We start from the raw sequence: 19,285 nt of genomic DNA, 5'->3' as shown, positions 1-19,285 counted from the left end.
AATGTGTCCTGCAAGGGCCCCACATTACCCGGGACCTTCTTCTTACCCCCTATGTATTTAAAAAAGGACTTCTTGTTGTCCTTAATCTGGGAAGCTAGTCCCAGTTCCATCTCTGCCTTGGCCTTCCTAACTACCCCCCATATGCAACAATCCATATGGATAAAAATGAGCACTGTAAAAGTTTGTGGGATTAAGACCCTGAAACTGACCTGACTGATCCAGGAATCAGGCATTATTCAGGTTGTTTCAAGCGCTGTAGTAAACAAATCATGAGGACCAAAAAGGAAGTGACTGTATTTTTACTGTGATTATTAAATATTATTTAAAAATCAGTTTACCTCTTTTTAAAGCAGAAACAGAATTGAAAGTGGCCCAAACCTTAATTTTCTACCACAAACCAGAAGAAATAGTAGCACTTGGGACAAGACAGGCTGAAAATGCAAACTCAAGTCCAGGATATAAAACAGTTCCCCAAAAGTTATACAGGAAAGGAAAAATAAATCTATTTAATATGGGTAGATTTTCTATTCACCCTTCTCAAGATGATGGATAAATTTATGCATGTGGAATCATATGCACCTTCTAAACAGTGCTAGTTATTCCCCATCAATATAATTTTGGATGGTCTCATTATCAGTATATATCGAATATTTTTTGTGAATTCCATTTAATTGTCAGCTGAAATGATACCTTGAAGTAATGAACTTTTTTGGTTAAAGGGGAACAAATTTGATGATTCAGTAGTAGGCCAGAGCTATTTAATAGAATCTTTCAACATTATTCACTGATTTTATTCTTTTTCACATAAACAATACTTCAGTTACAAGTACTGAAGAGCCTGATTTTGCCAGCAGGCAGAAGGCAATGGAAATATTTGCAGAGTAATGTACTACTCAGTGGCATATCAAGCCAAGGCTGCACGCAGGGCAAACCCTGTGGGAGAGTGGGATGGGACATGATTCCAGAATTAAAAGGCAGGGGGGATTCAGGTTCTGTGAGAAGGTTGGCACAGGGTATGGGTTATGAGAGTGGGGGTACAGCAGGTGGGGAGGGGAGGTCTGAGAGTGGGATTGGGTGTAGGGTGCAGATTCTGAGAACTAAAAGAGAGGGGTAGGTGGAAGTATGGGTCTGAGAGTAGGGGCTGGGAGGAAGGGAGACATTTTAACCCAGCCAGGAATTTCTGGGTTAAGCTGTTAACCCAGCCCTGCTGAGTTGTTGCTGGTACATGTCCTCTGCCTGCTCCAGTTCTACTGCTCTTGAGGCAACAGGAGCTGGGAACTGTTTCAGAGTTCCTGGCATGGAAATGTTGCTGGGGCAAGAACTCTGTGCAGGTGGGGGGCTATTCTGGTGCCAGGGTGGGTGTTGCTCTTGTGCACCCCTACTAACACTACTGGTACTACTCAATGTGATAAAGACATATTGACACCAAATGCATAATCTTTTTAGGACTTTTACCTATTTCATCTTTTCTCATGTCCTTCATTTTATCCACAGTGAGATTCTTCTCCTCCAGCTTTGTGAGGACTGATGGTGGAAGCACTGAGAATTGCCGTAGAGGGCTAACCCAGCCCCACAGGCGCTTGTCGATAACTTTGCTCAGATTCAGTAGTCGGTAGGTCATTGCAGGCCATCGTTTCCGAAGAGCAATCTCAAAAAGGGCTCGAACAATACGAGCTGCATTCTAGATAGCAAAACATGGAGTAAGGGAAGAATGTTATAGTCAGTCAAACCCTTTTCACACGATATACCAAATGTGCCAGGGCTGAGATTCAGCAGACTGTAACAAAACAAAAAAAATTAAAACTGTCCTCATCTTTATCCAGTGGAATCATGAAAATACAATTATACAATTATCTAAGGTACAGTCCAGGTGTGCCACAAGCTTCCTGTTCCAGGTTTTGATCACAGGCAAATTAGCACTAAGTGGTTTTATACTTGCCAAGTCACAATGCCTTTCCAACTAAATTGACTCCAATTAAAAAAAAAATATTCCTGACTTGCAACAGTTGCAAAGTCCAGTTGGACTTTCAAAATGAAGCTGTACTCTTTCAAGCTGGTTCCCAGGTAGTAATCTACCCACCCTATGTTTATTTATATGGTGATGGGATGAATGTTTTGCAGGCCAATTTCTGCCCTCTTACACTCCTGCAAATGAGTTGCTTGTGAAGTAGGATTGCTTGGGTGTAACTGGGGGAAAATTTTGGTTTTCTAATTGAGAAACTAGTGAGGGACATAGAACTGGTAGGACCTTTCTGGTCACCAAATCCAGTTCTCTGCCATTACCGGCAATCAAGTTGTGAAACCCCTTTCATAAATTTACCAAGCTCCATCTTAAAACTAGTTAGGGATTTTGTCCCCACTGTTGCAATTATATTGACCATTCATTTACAAGAATAGGATCCTTCTCTCATTTTTTTGACTCTTGAGTTCTGAAGGTACTTTGACACTAAAGCAATCATCAACAGCCCTTCTACTGGGAAAGAAAGAACTTTCTATCAGAGTCAATGTTTAGAATAGAAGAGCACTTTCAAAATTTCTGTTTCTCAGTTACTGTCCTTCTGAATGTTAAATTAATATATTTATATATTATGCTTCTGAGCATTGGACAATGCCACCTGCTTTAAGATACTAAAATTGAGACAGACAATTAATTAAGAAAAAAAGATTGAGACAACATCCTTAAAAAGAAGATCTTCTGTGAGCACTACAATATTTATGGAGTGCATCATGATCTCCAGTTACTTAATTTAACTCCATATGTTCTATAAAATTTGAACACCTGGAAGGATGTTAAGGTGGCATAAAAATCTGACTACAAAATATGCATATATACTTCTCAATATTTAACCCTCATCGTTGTCATTATGTGAATCAGGACTTCTTTTATTTTTCCCCCAAACTGGTCTGTGAAGATGTGGAAGAACAATAATAATTATCAACCTGATACGTTCCATTGGCTAAGATTCATACACCTCAGCTGGCTGAAACATAAATCTTTACAACCTACCACATATTATTAATATTGCTAAATATCTTGGACTCTCTGTGATTGTCCCTCCTATGCGTTTAGCTCTTTCAGGGTCCACAGATCAAAGAGATATCTAATTTTGGGATGTTAAAAGGCACCCTCGACTTCCTGCACAATGAAGCAACACCACTCTGCTCCAGATTTTTAATGTCGTTAGATCCCATGTGATGCTCAAACTTCCCACCAAGCTGATATCCAGTGGGCACCGAAATAAGCCATTGAACAACTGTGTGATCTGTTTTGCCATGGTATAGGTGTTATCTCAGTTTAAATTATACATAATGGGCTATAACAGGGGGTGTCAACTGGAAATGCACATACCCCTGGGGGTACTTGGAAAGGTGCTACAGGGTATGTGCAGGTGGGCAGGGACAGAGTGCCATCACCCTCCACTCCATGCCACTGCCTCCCAGGAGCAGGGCTGTGGGGAAGGCAAGGGCAGTGGCTCCCCTCTGCGGGCCACACAAGCACTTACTGGCTGGCTGGACACACAGGGGGAAGCTTGTCCATCATCCACCCCCCCACACTGCTGTCACATGCAAGTCCCCCCACCCCTTGCTCCATGTCTGGTTGCCACCGCCCCCCCCACTCTACGTCTGGCCACTGCCACCCCCCTACCCAGCTCTGCATCTGGCCGCTGCCATGAGAAGGGGTACACTCTTTTAAAAAAGGTTGAAAACCCTTGGGCTTTTACAATGTAAAAGGAAGTTCTAGCTTAAATATGAAAGCAATGGCCTCCTAAGTTAGGTATTTTAAAATTCTTTTCCACATAAAAAGAATATACCATCCTAAAGTATCAAAAAGTAGAGCTCAGATTTTCAAGCCAGTTTGCACCAAAATGCACAGAGATATGAAATTCAAGGCCAACATACCTAATGTACGGACAGTGACACAGCAACTAAGTTTGGCACCCGGGGAAAAGCCAGCAGCAGCAGCCCACCCTCACCCTGCACACAGATCCGGGGGCAAATGCCCCCATACTTGCCTGGGAGTGCACATAGTGGCGGGAGCTGCTTTTCCCCCCATCCCTGAGCCCCCCAAAAACAAGCTACTCGTGGCTCCATCTCATGTTCCACCCTGGCTGGGCAGCACCTGTTGGTGCCCCTTTAGTTCGGTGCCTCGGGAGGTTGCCCCACTTGCCCCCCCTTTACTACAGCACTGTGTATGGACATTTTAGAGAATGACAAGATGTGGGGCTAAGGGGACAAATCAATAGATATTACAAATTTTGCTTTTTTTTTACCTGGGCAACATATGCAGAGTCTGAAATAAGAGAGAAACTGTCCATCTCCCCTCTGCTAATGTATGTTTGAAGGAGGATATTTATCTTCCCATAACTGTTTTCCACACCGCCGGGAGCAGAAAGTTCACAGAAATTGCTCAGTAAGGTTTCCAGCTCCTCTGTTTCCTCTTCTCTTACCTAAAACACAATTAATAAATTATGAAGAGGCTAAAGTAACTTTATAAAAACTTTCATACTGAAATTAACTTTCCATTATTTCTTAGTTACATTATTTTTCAACAGTCCCTAGTTTTAAGCTAAATAAAAAACCCCCAAAACCAAAAAAGCCAGTCTTTCATACTGCAGCTAATAGAACCTAATTGAAGCTATCTTAATAGTGACACAATTACTTTTTATTATTCATCACCATCTATTAAGGTTGCCATTGACACACAAGAATTTGATATGCCACAAAAATTGAATCTTCTGACCCTACCATCCTCTATCTGATGAGATTTCATTTTTTATTTGACCAGAGTAAAACCTCTGTCCATCTGGATTAGACAGTCTTGAATTAACATTAAATGCATTCATTACAGTTATATAGTTGGCATGTGGCATAATACATTCTTAACTCAAAACTGTGAAGTACTATGATTCATGGTATTAAAGTTTTCATTGTTAATAAGATTAAGTCTTAATACAAGTAAAGAAATATTCATATCTACGGTTTGAATAATACATTGCATTTTATAGTCTCACTGATGACCCTCATACTGCAAAACACAGCATAAATCTACATATTCTTTGATTTACTGATAGTCCATTAGTGCAAAACTTATTGAAAGAGGGTAAATGTTTGGTTCATGCAGGAAATCAGCTGGGAGCCATTTTCATTAGGGCCTGACTAATATCTAGAGGACTCAGAGAATAGGTTTCAAAGCCCCACATCACAGCTGACCATCTGGCATGTGGAGGAACCTTATGCCTTATCTCCAACAACATGTTTGGTAAAATGCCCTGGTCTTGAACTAAGCATTAGTACAGCTCCTCTGGTGATAGTGAAACAACTAATTCTAAGACAGCATATAAAATATTTGAAATAACACACAGGTATGTGTCCACTATATATGCATATAAAAAAAAGTATGTCACACTAAGGGGTATATTCTTAGTTAGTAAGAATATTCTGTTTTGCTAGTCTGCTCTCCCTATTGTTGTTGGGAGCTGTACAACTGACACATCACAATGCATTGAAAACTATAGCACAAGTAATGCAGTTTCCTTGTGCCTTCTTGTGCTTGGATCAAGCTTACTACTGGGCAATACTTGAAGGATCATTATTCATTTAAAAAACACACATTTCAATTTGAAAATGTTATAACTAGTGATAGAAAAATAACTCCTAAGATGCTATAATGAAAATGATTAAACAAATACATTTTTTTCTGAAAGAAAAAAAGATGGGAGCCCTTACAGAGAAAGCAAATATGAGGGCTGGTTGTTGACCTGAGTACATTTGTGTTCTTACTTCTCTAGCATGGATAAAAAAAATCCTTTTACACCCGAATTTGTAGATTTTAAGGCCAGGTATGGAGATTCACATCGAACAGTCTGGCATATATGTATGTGTCAAAAAATTTCACCCAGTGGTTCCTACATCACTTCTATCTGTGTTGCAGGTATATGTTCTAGAAAGAGATGAACTCATTTGTTGAGTTTTAGATAAAGAACCCCTGTGGCCATTTTGAAATGTGCAGGGGCTTAATACACATGATGGTAACGTGATACTGGAACATTCTAATTACAATGATAAAACAGGTCTGCTCCAATGTGTTCTAATTAGAAAGTTAACGAGCACATCTTTAGGCACCCCAAGTGATCTTCCAAACCCCAGATATATCATTGCAATGGTCACTTACTCTGATTTTTAAAACACTGGGGGCAGGTGGGGACATAGTAAAGCCCTTATAAAAAAATTAAAAGAACCTTTAAAGAAAATATATTCCTAGCCAAATAGTTTAAAGCTGAACCATTATTCCAGTTTAAATACAACTAACTTGAATGATAGCATGCATAGGACGTGTCAGGTATTCACGCTGGGAAAACATTCTATGCTTGTGCCTAACATTTATAAAAATTATTGGATAAGGTCTATTTCCATGAAAATGCTTAGCTGTATGAAGTGATGCAGTCTTACCTTGATCTGTTCAAATTCCTCAGCTTTAGATACTATAGCAAGAATATCACCTTCTGTTTTATGAGCATCAAAAAGTTCATTGAAAGTCTGTAAAAATAAATGTATGCACTTATGACTTAATGTTAATAAAAAAAATAAGACCTAACAACTTAAAATTAAAAATGGTTCTGACCTTAGCAATTAATCAGATAATAACTAAACAACTACCAAGATTTTTTAAAAGCAAATGGGTTTTTTAGCTTGACACAGCTCAATAGAGACCAATTTTCTTGTTTCAATTGCTTCAATTTAGACAACCAAAATCCTTTGTCCCTTTTGAAAATCTTGGCTGGGATATGTCTGATTATATGATGACACTAAATTGTTAACATTTTTAGTGGTACAATACTGTAGTATTTATGCAGGACATGTCCTGTTAGCTACAATTAAGGACGCAGACAGATTTTAAACTCTGGTGCAGAATGAACAACAGTCTTGTACCTACACATTCACAGACATGTAGTTATATGTGTTTTAGTGCACTATGCTTGCCTTAATTGCTGATAAATTCTACCACATGCATGACAGAGTGGTAGGATAGTCACACAAACAGACATTTTCTTACTAGGGAACTCTGTATAGAAGTTCTGTCACCTGCATACACTTACATCTGCTGGTGACAGACATCTAAAGAAAAGGCATAAAAATACAAATGACATCTAAAACCAAATTTGGTCAAAGCAATGTTTCTGACCTCTCACTTATTTCCATATACTTAAGATATTTCCTTCTTTCTTTGTCTTTTCATTTTTTGGTAACCAAGATTTGAAAATAATACTGATGTTAAGTCAGTTACACAACCTATAATACCCTTTAGGCTAGGGACAGAAATTATACATAAACTGGTTTAAGTGATCAGAAACTGGTTTAAACCTGTAACAGAAAAAGAAGTGCACATAACCCAGTTTCAAAATAGCAGAAACTGGTTTAAGATAAACCTGGTTGAATGTAGTATCAGACTTAACTGATTTGGGTCACACTGGTTTATGGAACTTCTCCCCCAGACCCCTTCTTCGCTTAAGTTAAATCAGAGTCCCCCAGCATCCCAGCATGCTTTTCAGCCTTAGGCTGGGCTGGGTTGGGCTGTCTGCTCCAGAGAACAAGACTGGCCCCGCCACTCTCTTCCCTGGTGGGGGACTGCAGTGTCTGCCAGGCTGCCCCCTGCCCCAGTCTTCCCTCACTGCTCAAGCAGGGATCCCCCCTTCCTGCCCCTCTCCCATGGCAGAGACTCCAGAGGCACAGACCCCAGCCAGCACACGGCCATGGCCTCCCCACAGGCTAGCTAATGCTGAGAGGTGTCTGTGTGTGTGTCACAAATTTCACTGGAACAAAAGCAGACAAAAAAGTGTCCACTTTGGGCCAGAAGCCAGTGGCTTGCAAATGCAAAGGCACCCTGCAGATGAGAAGAGCTTGAAACTCATGAGACAGATGCGTTTGTTTTCTTTTGTAGGGCTCGATGGCCTGATAAGGTTTGCATTCTGATAAGCTCTCTACTGGCTTTCTTGCTTCAAAGCCTGCAATCTGTCAGTGCTCAACAGGAGACAGAGGTGTGAGAAATGACCTGGTTTGCAATGAATGAGACCTGTGAGTGCCATCAGTTTGCTGCAGACAGTATGAAGAAGCAGGGAGAGGGAGACTGAAAAGCTCAGTATCATCAACGGATTCATGCACTTCACATGCTCCCTACCCCCTCCCACCCTTGCCTCAGAGTGTTAGCCAGGAGCTGGGGTCTGGCAACACTCCCCACCCCTTGAGCAGCGAGCAGGGGAAAAGCCTGGTGAGGGCTGCTTCCCCCTCCACCTCCAGGCACATCCTGGCTGGGGATTGTGCAGGCCAGAGTGGCGGTTTAAACCTGACCCGAATCATAGCATCCTGCCAGGGTTTGGTCATGCTCCTCTCAGTTCAGCACTGTGGAATGGAATGGAGGGCTCACTCTAGTGCCCCCTGGCTTCTAGCCTGAGCCACTGCAGGTATGTGCCTGCATTTCCTGATTTAAAAGTGAACATCTATCCACTTGCAAGTAAGTTCAATCTCTGTAGGCTAGATTAACCTGAAAAGATTGAATCAATTCAGGCTTGGGCTTTTTGAATGTTCCCTAGCCCTGATGATTATTTTGTGTAAAGACTTAAGAAGAGGAAGGTGTACCAAAAGTAGAATAGTACCTCAATGGTATTATATTTAATATAGTAATGGCTGGCAGTTCTTCCTAAATCTGTTGAAGAAAAAAAACCAGTCCTCTCTTCAAAACGAATCATCCGGGCTTTGTCTAGCTTTCTGCCGACTTCAATCACCAGTTGTTCTCTGTGCTTCTCTAGTGTTGAATCCATCTAGAGACCAAGCACAAAAAATCAGAAATGAATAATGTACTTCAGTGAGTTAACTCAGTTCTTATGAGAGACAGAAACACAATGCAGCTGGAAAACAGAGAAAATAGTCATAATTGCCAAATGAAGAATTAGCTGAATGCTTATTAACAAGTGTTACATAGACATTAAGTCCAAAAAATCTTGATCTATATAAATAAAATGAATAAAAACAGGCAACTTGAATCTATACCGGTCCATCCTCAAGTTATACTACATTTCAATCTACAAATTTAGAAAATTCTTGCTGGATACTTACAAATATGGATGACTATATGATAACATTGTTATATTTATTTATTAAAACCTAATAATAAATTTTTCAGCGACTGGACATCCCTATTAAAAGGTAAAGCACACAATTTATTAATCAATAACTGAAATAATTTTATTTCAAAACTTAACCCTGCTGATCAAACAAAGGATCTAGTTGCTCAAATATGGATTTAATTTTTAAAAACATTGAGAACAGGGGTGCTCGAAATCCCTGAAATATGTATTTTCCATTAAAAAAAAGAAATCAATATAGCACATACAAGGGACCACTGCAAAAAGCAAGATCATAAAAGGAAAATAAAATCTACAGTTGCTTACTGAATGATCTAACTTCATTTTTTAAAATAACTTAACAGGGTTTGGAATCATCATTATCATGTCATATTATTACAGATATTTCCTAGTTTCCTATTTATGAGGATATTTTTGTTGAGGATCTATATACCCTGTGTGATTTGATATGAAGACAGCTTATTACATATTCTGGAGCTGGATAAACTCCAGATCTCAAGGCTGAAACAGATATTGAGAATAAAGTGTGCAGTATGTTAGTTGGAATGTCTAGTTAGACTCTTACTCCATACATGTTATCTACTGCACTTGAAGTACACAGGTAGTTCCACTAACTTCAGTGAAAATACCATACCTATAAAATAACTTATTTAATTTAAATGATTTATAGTCAGAAGTTGCCAATTTTATAAAAATCTGGCTACACTTATAGATAGGACCTGGTATAAATTGGGGGCCCAGCTCACTAATATTGTGGCCTGATCATAGCAGGTGCCATTTCTGCACTACTTGTGATGCCCCACCCCCTTCAATGGGCTGAGGAGGTAGGTTTAGGGCCAGGTTTAATTGCAATAGCAGAGGCCTTGCTCCCAAGGCCTCTAATTACTGCTGAAACAGCACAGGGAAGGGGGAAAGGGGTTGCAAAAGGGACAGGGGGAGAAGAGAGCTTGGGGATTGGGTAGAGGAGGAGCTGCTTGCTCCTCCAGGTAGGAAAACTGGGGTGCAGGGGGTAGGGGGCACCTGGAGGCTGCCTTGGTAGATGGCCCTGGTTTCAGGTAGGGTTAGGACTGTTTGCTCCTCTGCACATATGTTCTCTGCCTCCATTCCCAGTCCCCCAGTGTTCCTGCCCAGAGGAGCAAATAGCCCCCAGTGCCCCCAGCTCTCTCCTTCCCTGTCCCTTTTGTACCCCTCCATGCCCCCCCTGGGCTACTAGGCTTTAGCTGCTTCCTGGGGAATGCTTTCCCTAGCCTGCAGTAGCCACCTCATTGCAACAAAATGCCAATGGAACTCTCCAGCAAGCAACCATATTGCGGCATTCTGTTGCAAATAGCATTTTTTTTGTGAAAATCACTTAATTTCATGATTTTCACGAAAAATGCAAAACCGTTATTTAAACCAGGCCCTACTTATAGAAATGACAGGAAGGACAAGTCTCTACCACCTCTGAATGGTGCCACGGAGCTGCTCATAAACTGTGTTTTAAGCAGGCTAATTAGATGCTGCACTGTGACTATATTTCATTTTCTTGCTTTACTGTAGCACTTACCAGGGTCCAAATACCATGATGGTGTAGAAATGTCACAAATGTCCTGACTGTCACAAACCAAACAATGGTCTGGGGATATGCAAGGTTTTCTTGCATTTATTTCACTGATACATGTGGTCTTGTTGAAAAACTCATGTTGTGCTATATCCATTCATGTTACAGTTATCACTGTAACAGTTTGGATTATGTTATGGCATCTGTATTTCGTGATTTATGATTTTGGATGTGGTTTAGCCAAGAAGGTGAGGAATACATACTTAAGGACAACTGCCACTCCCAAACACAGGCAGAAGACGACATAATAAATGGTGGGGCAGCCAGGACACTGTCTGTTTGCAATGGGGAAATGACTCCTATCTAGCAAAGGCATCTGAGAGAAATGGCCCTTTAGCCAGGGGAATTCCAAGTGCTTCAGGGAGACCAGAAATTTCTGGAGGATTCTGACTCTTGAGCAAATAGAATAATGCAGATGGGGGGAGGTAGTTAAAGCCTATCTATGATAAAATCATGGTATTTGGATTTTTTTTCTTGGGCTGGAGAAGCCCAAGTAGCCAGGGCTGGTAGAATCAGAAGGAAGGCTGATCTCTAAAAACCCTGGTAGGTCTCTCAGGAAGGGTAGGGTGTAGCCAGATGAGAGGGTAAGAACATTTACTCATCCTGCTTTTTTGTATTGAAAGTTATGGTCAGTTTTGCTCATATGATTCTTTTCTCCTGCATACTAAATCCTTTTCTTGTTTTGTCTCACTACTGGCTGCCTGTGGAAAAAGTGATCTTTGGTTGAGTGATATACCAGACAAGCCCATTCTCCAGAAAAGGGAACCTAAAATTTCTTTCACAACCCAAAAGGGAGGCTACCTGAAGCTGGCAGAAATTCCACTGCTGCAGCTGTGGGGTTAGGTATAAGGGCAGTTGAGCACAGGATTGTGGGAATAAGGAGTTATCCCAGGGCAACCTTGGTCTGTTCCTTGAAAGCAGCAATGGGACAATGGGGAGAAACTCAGGGTTCTGGGGGTGTACCAGACGGGTGTGTGACACTGACTATCAAATATTAAGTCTGATAAGACTTCAACAGGGAATAAGCTGCAGAAACATAGGAAGTGACATATCTCTACCTCTGGCTAGCTCTCACACCCCTGGGGCAGTGTCCTGGTGGCTCCTGAAGGCTTTGTTGCTTCTTGTCCTGAACTGAGCAAAAGAATGGCTGGGTAATTAATTCCTGGTTTTGGCTGTGGCTGCTTGCTCTGAGCTGGAAGATGCATCTGGCTGCTTCCTCACATCATCTGGGGAACAGCCTAGCTGTTGAGCTTGTACTGGAGTGGCCAGTACTAGTTATACCTGTCTCTTCTGTGGCTGGAGGAGTCCTGGCTGCTTCTCCCTAGTTACAAGTTGCAAACCCTTCTGATCAGAGAAAGAGACTAAGGTCCCAAAGGCCCATGCTGTCGAGCAGAATTACTCAGTTGGTGGGTTACAGTCCCGTGTGTGTGTGTGTGTGCGTGCGTGCGTGCGTGCGTGCGTGCGTGCGTGCGTGCGCACATGCTCGACATGCACATGCATGTGTACAGGGGGAAGGGGGTCACAAAAAGAAATTAGGGTGAGAAATACTGAAATTTTTACTAGAAACTAAAGCAATCCGCCCCCCCACCCCCACCCAAATCTTACTCTGTTCAATCTTATGTGCTTTTGGCCAATCTCTTGGAGCAGTCTCATAGATTATTTAGGTTTATAATCCATATGTTTTCCTATTTTTATAGTGAATGAAAAGGGCTTGCAAAACATTTTTTTGAAATTGAATGCAGACTTATTAACCTGGAAAGGTCGAGAAACATTGTCCTAGAGCTCTGTCTCCGTGGTTAGAGTCCTGGCACGTCTTTATGGTTCAGAAGCCTGCAGGGTTCTAAGAGAGTTCTGCCTAGAAGGGACCTTTACCATGGCTCTCCAAACCAGAATGTCATTTCCAAGGCAATAGCAGCAGCAATTTAGAAAGTTTTAAACAAAAGTCTGTCACCTAGTACTGCAAACTGAACACAGTTGGGATATTAACTTGCATAAAGGTAAGAATGCATAGAAGTTTTCAGCATCAGGGTGTTAACCTGTAGAAGTCTCAATTTCATTTTGTACTGACTTCTGAAGGATATATTCAAACTTAAAATAAGAGAAAAAAAATTAAATCTTAAATGAGAGTTGACAAGCTGCTGAAAAGTTTGACTAGCATCCTAGGCCACCTCTTTCCTGTTCTCCCAGAAGTAGGCTCTTCTCCCCAGAATAAAGGCAGTATGTTGTTACGTATGCTGCTTTCCCTAGTGACAAGGGAGGAAGAGGCTTAGCACTCTCCAACATTTTCAAGCATTACAAACAAATATACATATATACATATATATCCTTTACAAGGACAAAAAAGCCCAGCTTAGCTGTTGGAAAAGGAAGCTGTGATAGATAGCACAAGAAAAGGATTGGTAAGAATCAATGGATTTTTTTTTTTTTATATAAACCCATTTAAAACAAATATGAACAAACATTTTCTGTTCAGCAGTTTGGTCATATTTACTCACTATCTTACCCCAGCCCACTTAACGTAAATTATGGCATTCTTCTTTTAGTTGAAGGAAGTGAAGCTCAGAGAATATCCTCGTTACTGGCAAACATGTTGAAAATCGGAGAACAGATGCTAATCAATGTGGAGGAACTGGATTAGCCAAAGAATTAAGATTTGCATATTCACAGAATGGTTACTGACAATATGCATAGATCATGTCTCAGCTCAGTTCAGATTCAAGTGAGGTATAGAGCAGCATACTCCCAAGAGCACAGAGAAACATCCTGATTCACAGCAACGGCATGCTTGCTGCTGTATCTTTAAATGGATTACATGCTAGTCCTCAGATTACTGCGTAAGAGAATTATAGGAACAGACAGAGCACTGGTAGATCTTCAGGGATGGCATTTTCTTGGAGCAGGCAAAAATCTGGAAAATGACTGTGGACTGAAGAATAACAATTCACTTGTTTTATTGTTTACTGTAAATTGTTCTTGGTAATGGTTTGCTAACTTTATAATTGGGAATTACCAAAACTATTTACACTAATTATCCAAAATATTTTAAATCACAAGATAATTTGCAGAGATTTCTACAAAGATAGGCTATATCATTCTTTAGCAAATGATAGTATGTAATATCACTTTAGATTGGGAGTGTCAAACTCATCCAGTCCATGTACGAGGCTGGTAAATGAGCTGGATCAGGCCCACGGACTCCTTCCCAAGGATAATTCATCCGGTGGCTGCTCCACTGCTCTGTACCACATGGATCCCAAAGTGCCTTGAATGAATGCTGCATACGGCACAGTCTAGCTGGAGCAGCAGCTGTGATGAACACAGTGGCCACCCCAGCTGCACTACGTTGCATGGGGCACCAGCTCCAGCCAGTCTGAGACCCATGCTGCCTGCAAGCATTAGATGTTTGACACCTGCACTTTAGATAATGTTTTCCTTTTACCTGTTGGTGTGATGATACAAATAGAAGTGAAATATGAAAGCTTATTAAAAAGTTTGGGGCGATTGCATTAAGCAAGCCTCTCAAGGAGGGCCAATAAGGTGTCTAAAACATGCCACATGACAGTATTTTGAGACCTATGGTCTATGATTTATTAAGGATCATTGATAATTTCATGAACACTCTCTACTTATTGATACCTAAAACAACTATGCCTAACATTGTAGCTTCTTCATACAGATACATAGCTACCATTTAAAAAGCTTATCTTCAGAAAAATGTTTTCTCCATTTTTCTTCCCATCAGTGTATGCTCACCTCCTGCCTATCACATTACTCTTGTAGAAGGTGCTAGTAGAGCATGTCCAGCAGAGTATAGAGATTATCTGTAAATTGTGAAACCCTCCAAAAAAGTAAAAATAATGAATTCATCTATGAAAAAATATCTCTCTAACTGTGCTTTGATTTATTCCAAAGGGGAAAAGAATTTCTAAGAGTGACATCAAAGGAATAAAAATATGAAAATGACTGGATACCAAGAACAAAGATTTAAAATTGATTTATTGTGTTAACCTGTTAAATGAGCAAGTACGTTATCTGATAATTTATGATACCCCATTTGATGAAAACTTCTAAAACAAATACTCTGCATAAGAAAAAAGTACTGCGTACAGACTAAAGCTATGGTTTCAAGAAGACTTGAGTGTATCACTCATGTCTGGTTTGCAGTATCAAAATGCTGACAGCAAACAATGAAAGTTGTTTTGATAAAAAGTAGTACTGTGTGTTGATGGCTAGTTTAGCTGTTGGCAGTATTTTTGTATGGTGGCGTAAAAAATGTTTTCAATTAAAAAGACTATTCAGAGGAGAACTTTAAATTTACTTTTGTACAAAATACCCCCAAAACTCTGCTATAAAAATATATTTTCCTTCTCAAAACTTAAAAACAATTGCTGATGTCAGGTAAGATAGAAATGGCAAATATTTATCCTCACATCAGGAAAGGATTACAGAACAAGAAAGCAGGTTAGATTTTTTTAAATGCATTTTATACCTGATAAGCCTTGTGACTGATGCCATATACTAATGGATTTGCTCTCATCCGTACATAAAGATAAGTGTAGCTTATCCACTTTACTGCTTCCTCCACATTAGTTACTGTTCCAAGAGCAATCTGTAAATAGGAGAGATCAAATTAAAAAAATTGAAGTAAATACAAGCATAAAGTTCATAACATATTTAATTCAGGGCTTTAGGACTAAACTATGAAAATGGTTAGTTTTCTAACTTAAGTTACAATACGCATAAAATCATATTTTTGAAACATCTAACATCTGCATTCAGAAGCACCTATTTATTACCCTGGTGATAATGCCAGTACCTTCTTTGACAGTAAGTTCCAAATACTTAAGCACTTACATAATCTTCCCTACTGTTTGTAATTTTGTAAAATAAAAGGACCAGACCATGCAGACTTTTACACCCCAATAATCTGAATAAGGCGTGACAATTTAAAACAAAGTTTATATTTTATTTTTTAATGTTTATCTTTATAAGCAACATAAACTTACTTTCTTTTCTGCTGTCAACATAGGAACGTTTAAATGAGATATTTACAACCTGATCTAAACTGGTTAATCTGTTTAAAATATAACTCTATATGTGTTTTAGAAAACATATTAAAAGGTGAAAACATTCTGATAATAGACAACTGATAGTGTAGGAATTGGATAAGTAGACTTGATTTACCAATCAAATAATACTGGTACATAAGACTTTTTTCTGAAGATGGCTCCATATTTTATATTTTTTAAGTAGTTTTTGGCTTGCCTTTTATCTTTGAGGAGTCACATGCACAAGGCATCTGGCATACTGCTGGCACATGAAAAAATAACTGAAGCTTGAGTGGGTTATTTTATATATTTATACAGATTATTGATGCACCTGTATTGAAACAATATCTCACTAAGACTCATCAGGTACACTGACATATTTCCATTGGTTGTAGTCATGGAAAGCGATGGTTGTTTTGCTGTTTATTGTAACTGCTAATTTGAGCTCATCAGGAAAATTCAAGACCTTTATCACAAACAAACTTACCTTTTTGCATATTATGTTTTCCTATGGTCATACTGTTTAACAAACTCTTTAATAAAAAATTGTGAGCAATTACTACCAGTTAAAAGATTAATGACTTTCATAGCCTTTTAGTTTCATATACATTTACTTTGTTACAAAGATTTTAAAAAAATCCACGCAACTTAATTTTAAATTCTAAGATCTATGCATCTACATGCTAGTAACAAAGAAATTCATTACTACAAAAAAAGAAACAAATATAACTACCCCAAAATAATATTGAAAGCTAAACATATCTTGTCAGTTAAACCCATGTAAATCTTGTATAATCCTCCTGACTTCAATGACTAACATTCAGACTTTAACCCAGATGGTGCTATGATTCTTTGGACTTGACTTGATTCTGCTTCCCAACAGTGAGGGAAAAAAGTCAAAGTGATATTTTCTTATGTACATATACTTATGCATGAGGCACTAAAGGATTTAAGAATGCAGACCTGTCCTGAACTACCATATTTCAGTTGAAAATGAGGAAAGACATTCTTACATCTTTAGGTTGTTTACTCATTTAATTTCCCAAATTAATTGGTGCATTTGATTTGTCTGTAAAACTCAAACCACTTTCCTGTACATAACTTGGAGCAGGATCTTTCAATATCACAAAAACCTTTCACAAAATGGCCAATTTTAGAACAATCAAAATAAAAAGTTCTTATTACAGAAAAGAGCAAAATCTGAGAATTGGTCAAAAACAACCCTTTTGTGCCTCATTCAATGACTGATGTTAGTATTTAGATTGGTTAAATAATAAACATTTCTACAGTTCAGCAAAAAACAGTAGAGGAAGATAAGGATATGCAATATACCAATTGCATATAAAAATCTGTACATATTAGAAACTTTGTAACATCCATTTTTAAGTGTGTTCAGTACCATACAGAGACAAAAGTAAAAGCTACTTCTGAATATTTGCTGCCACCTAGCGTCTAGCTAAAGTTCTTGCCTCAGATATGGCATGCAATTATTAATTATTTGGGTAACATGAAACAAAGTATTTGTATTGTAAACATTTAAGGCTATTTACAAAACTAATGGATCTACAAAACCTAGCTTTTGCTAGATTGGGATATTTAAGGCAGGTAAGGTAAGTGAAAAAATGGTAATAAAGGTATTTCTTCTAAAAAAAGATTTAGAAACAAAGGTCTTAAACAGGCATTCATTTCCAGGAGAAATCTTTTGGGGAGAGGGATCAGTACAGCATTCAATCTGCAGCTGCCCCTTCTTCCCTGACCTCAATGCCTTCCCTAGACTGGGAGAGGAACAGAGCAGCAGCTGCTCCCCACACCTTTCCTAGACTTGGATATTACCCTGGTCCCTGGGAGGAATCAAGTGGCAAATGAGCATACAGGTGTTGTTTCCCTCTGGGAGGAGAGAGATTCCTAATTGAAAAAGGCATTGTTCCCAAGGCAGAAACTTGATGAGTGCCTGTACATTTTTGGTTTCTATCAAAAAACCAGAGATTCTCCTGGTAGAAATGTATGGGCTGTATGTGGCCAAACATACAATGGGAGAGAAGTCAGTGTAGGAATTTTTCAGCCAACTATTCAGGGAAGGATACTAGGGACTACTGGGACTCTGAAACAAAGTTCTGTTAGTACAGGTCTTCATTTTTATAGGTAATTTTTGTTGAATTCATTTTTAAAAGCTCCTTGCCATGAAGCGGAGAGAGTTGAGCAGCAATTCCCAATTCAGTTCAATTTTTCTGCTTTTCAAAACATAGATATTAATAGTTGAGCAGAAAATTAGACGTTTTACATATCTCAGACATGCAAAGAAAAAGGAATGCAGTTCGTTTATAAACCATCTTCTCATGCAAAATTTCTAGCTACATGAATGCTGATGTACAATTGAGTCCAATTATTCCTGCATGTGAATCAGACAAATATTAAGCAATAAACCAAGAAGTCTTTCGTAAAGACTCCTATCAGCATTTATTTTGTTTTCAAATAGTCTGAAGGACCATTCTTATACCCTTTTTCTGATGTGATCAAGAACTTATTCATGCATTTCATTTGAAATATTTCCTTTAGAGTTACTAGCATTTACTAAATGAACACCCACATTACCACCTTCTGAGAAAGGAAAAAATATAAATCAAATAAATCATGGGAACTGTCCTGTCTTAAAGTCTCAGAGGAGCTAATAGTCTAGTATAAGTACTGTATAAGTAGAATAACAATACCTAATGAATTTTTGGTATTTTTTCTATCCTTTATAGTAATTTAACTCCTTAGAAATGTTCTACCATATTTTGGGCACACACATAATCCAACCCCCTCTACCTGAATAGGTAAAGGCATTTTCCTGGTCTGGCAGGGAAGAAGGTAGAAGCTCTCATTCTGTTATTGGCCTGCAGGAGGTAGAGAGGCATCACCTCAGCAGACAGGCAGGCTGGTGGGCTCAGGTAATCCACTGGTCTTTGAGCACAAGGGGACAGATACAGAAGACCCTCACTCTCCAGCCTAAGCCTCACTTTACACCCTGATTAGCAGCTTGCATCCCTCCAAACCTAGAATTAGGTACCTCCCCACTGCAGGTTAGGAAACCAGTGGTACAGTTAGATTCAAGTTGTCGCAAGTGTGAAGGAGGAAGTTGATGTCATCTTCTTGGACTTCCAGAAGGCCTTCGACACAGTGTCCCACCCAATTCTGGTGGGCAAGCTGAGGGACTGCGGCATTGACGAATGCACGGTCATATGGGTGGCAAACTGGCTCCATGGGCGCACCCAGAGGGTGGTGGTGGACAGGTTGATGTCAACCTGGGAGGGTGTGGGCAGCAGAGTCCTCGGGCCGGTGCTGTTCAACATCTTCATTAGCGACCTGGATGAGGGTGTGGAGAGCACCCTGTTCAAGTTCGCTGGTGACACCAAGCTGTGGGGTAAAGTGAATACACTGGCAGGCAGGGACCGCATCCAGGCAGACCTGGATAGGTTAGAGAAGTGGGCGGATCTGAACAGGATGCGGTTCAACAA

At 39.6% G+C, this 19,285-nt stretch overlaps 1 protein-coding gene across 1 annotated transcript in view; it reads right to left on the bottom strand.

Moving 5' to 3' along the window:
* The window catches only part of ASCC3 (activating signal cointegrator 1 complex subunit 3), a 684,038-nt gene that overhangs the window by 195,687 nt on the left and 469,066 nt on the right, over nt 1-19,285 (bottom strand). The window contains exons 17-21 of the mRNA XM_019520164.1: nt 15,230-15,349; nt 8,652-8,816; nt 6,451-6,537; nt 4,272-4,448; nt 1,456-1,681 (exon numbers count right to left, since the gene is read on the bottom strand). Of these exons, the coding sequence (XP_019375709.1) occupies nt 1,456-1,681; nt 4,272-4,448; nt 6,451-6,537; nt 8,652-8,816; nt 15,230-15,349 (775 nt within the window). The remainder of the gene's footprint in view (nt 1-1,455; nt 1,682-4,271; nt 4,449-6,450; nt 6,538-8,651; nt 8,817-15,229; nt 15,350-19,285) is intronic.

The sequence above is a fragment of the Gavialis gangeticus genome, unplaced genomic scaffold (genome assembly GCF_001723915.1).
Source record: "Gavialis gangeticus isolate Ggan-Ray unplaced genomic scaffold, GavGan_comp1, whole genome shotgun sequence".
NCBI classification, from domain to species: domain Eukaryota; kingdom Metazoa; phylum Chordata; order Crocodylia; family Gavialidae; genus Gavialis; species Gavialis gangeticus.
The sequence above is the reverse complement of the archived record's forward strand: the minus strand, read 5'-3'. Positions and strand labels throughout refer to the sequence as shown.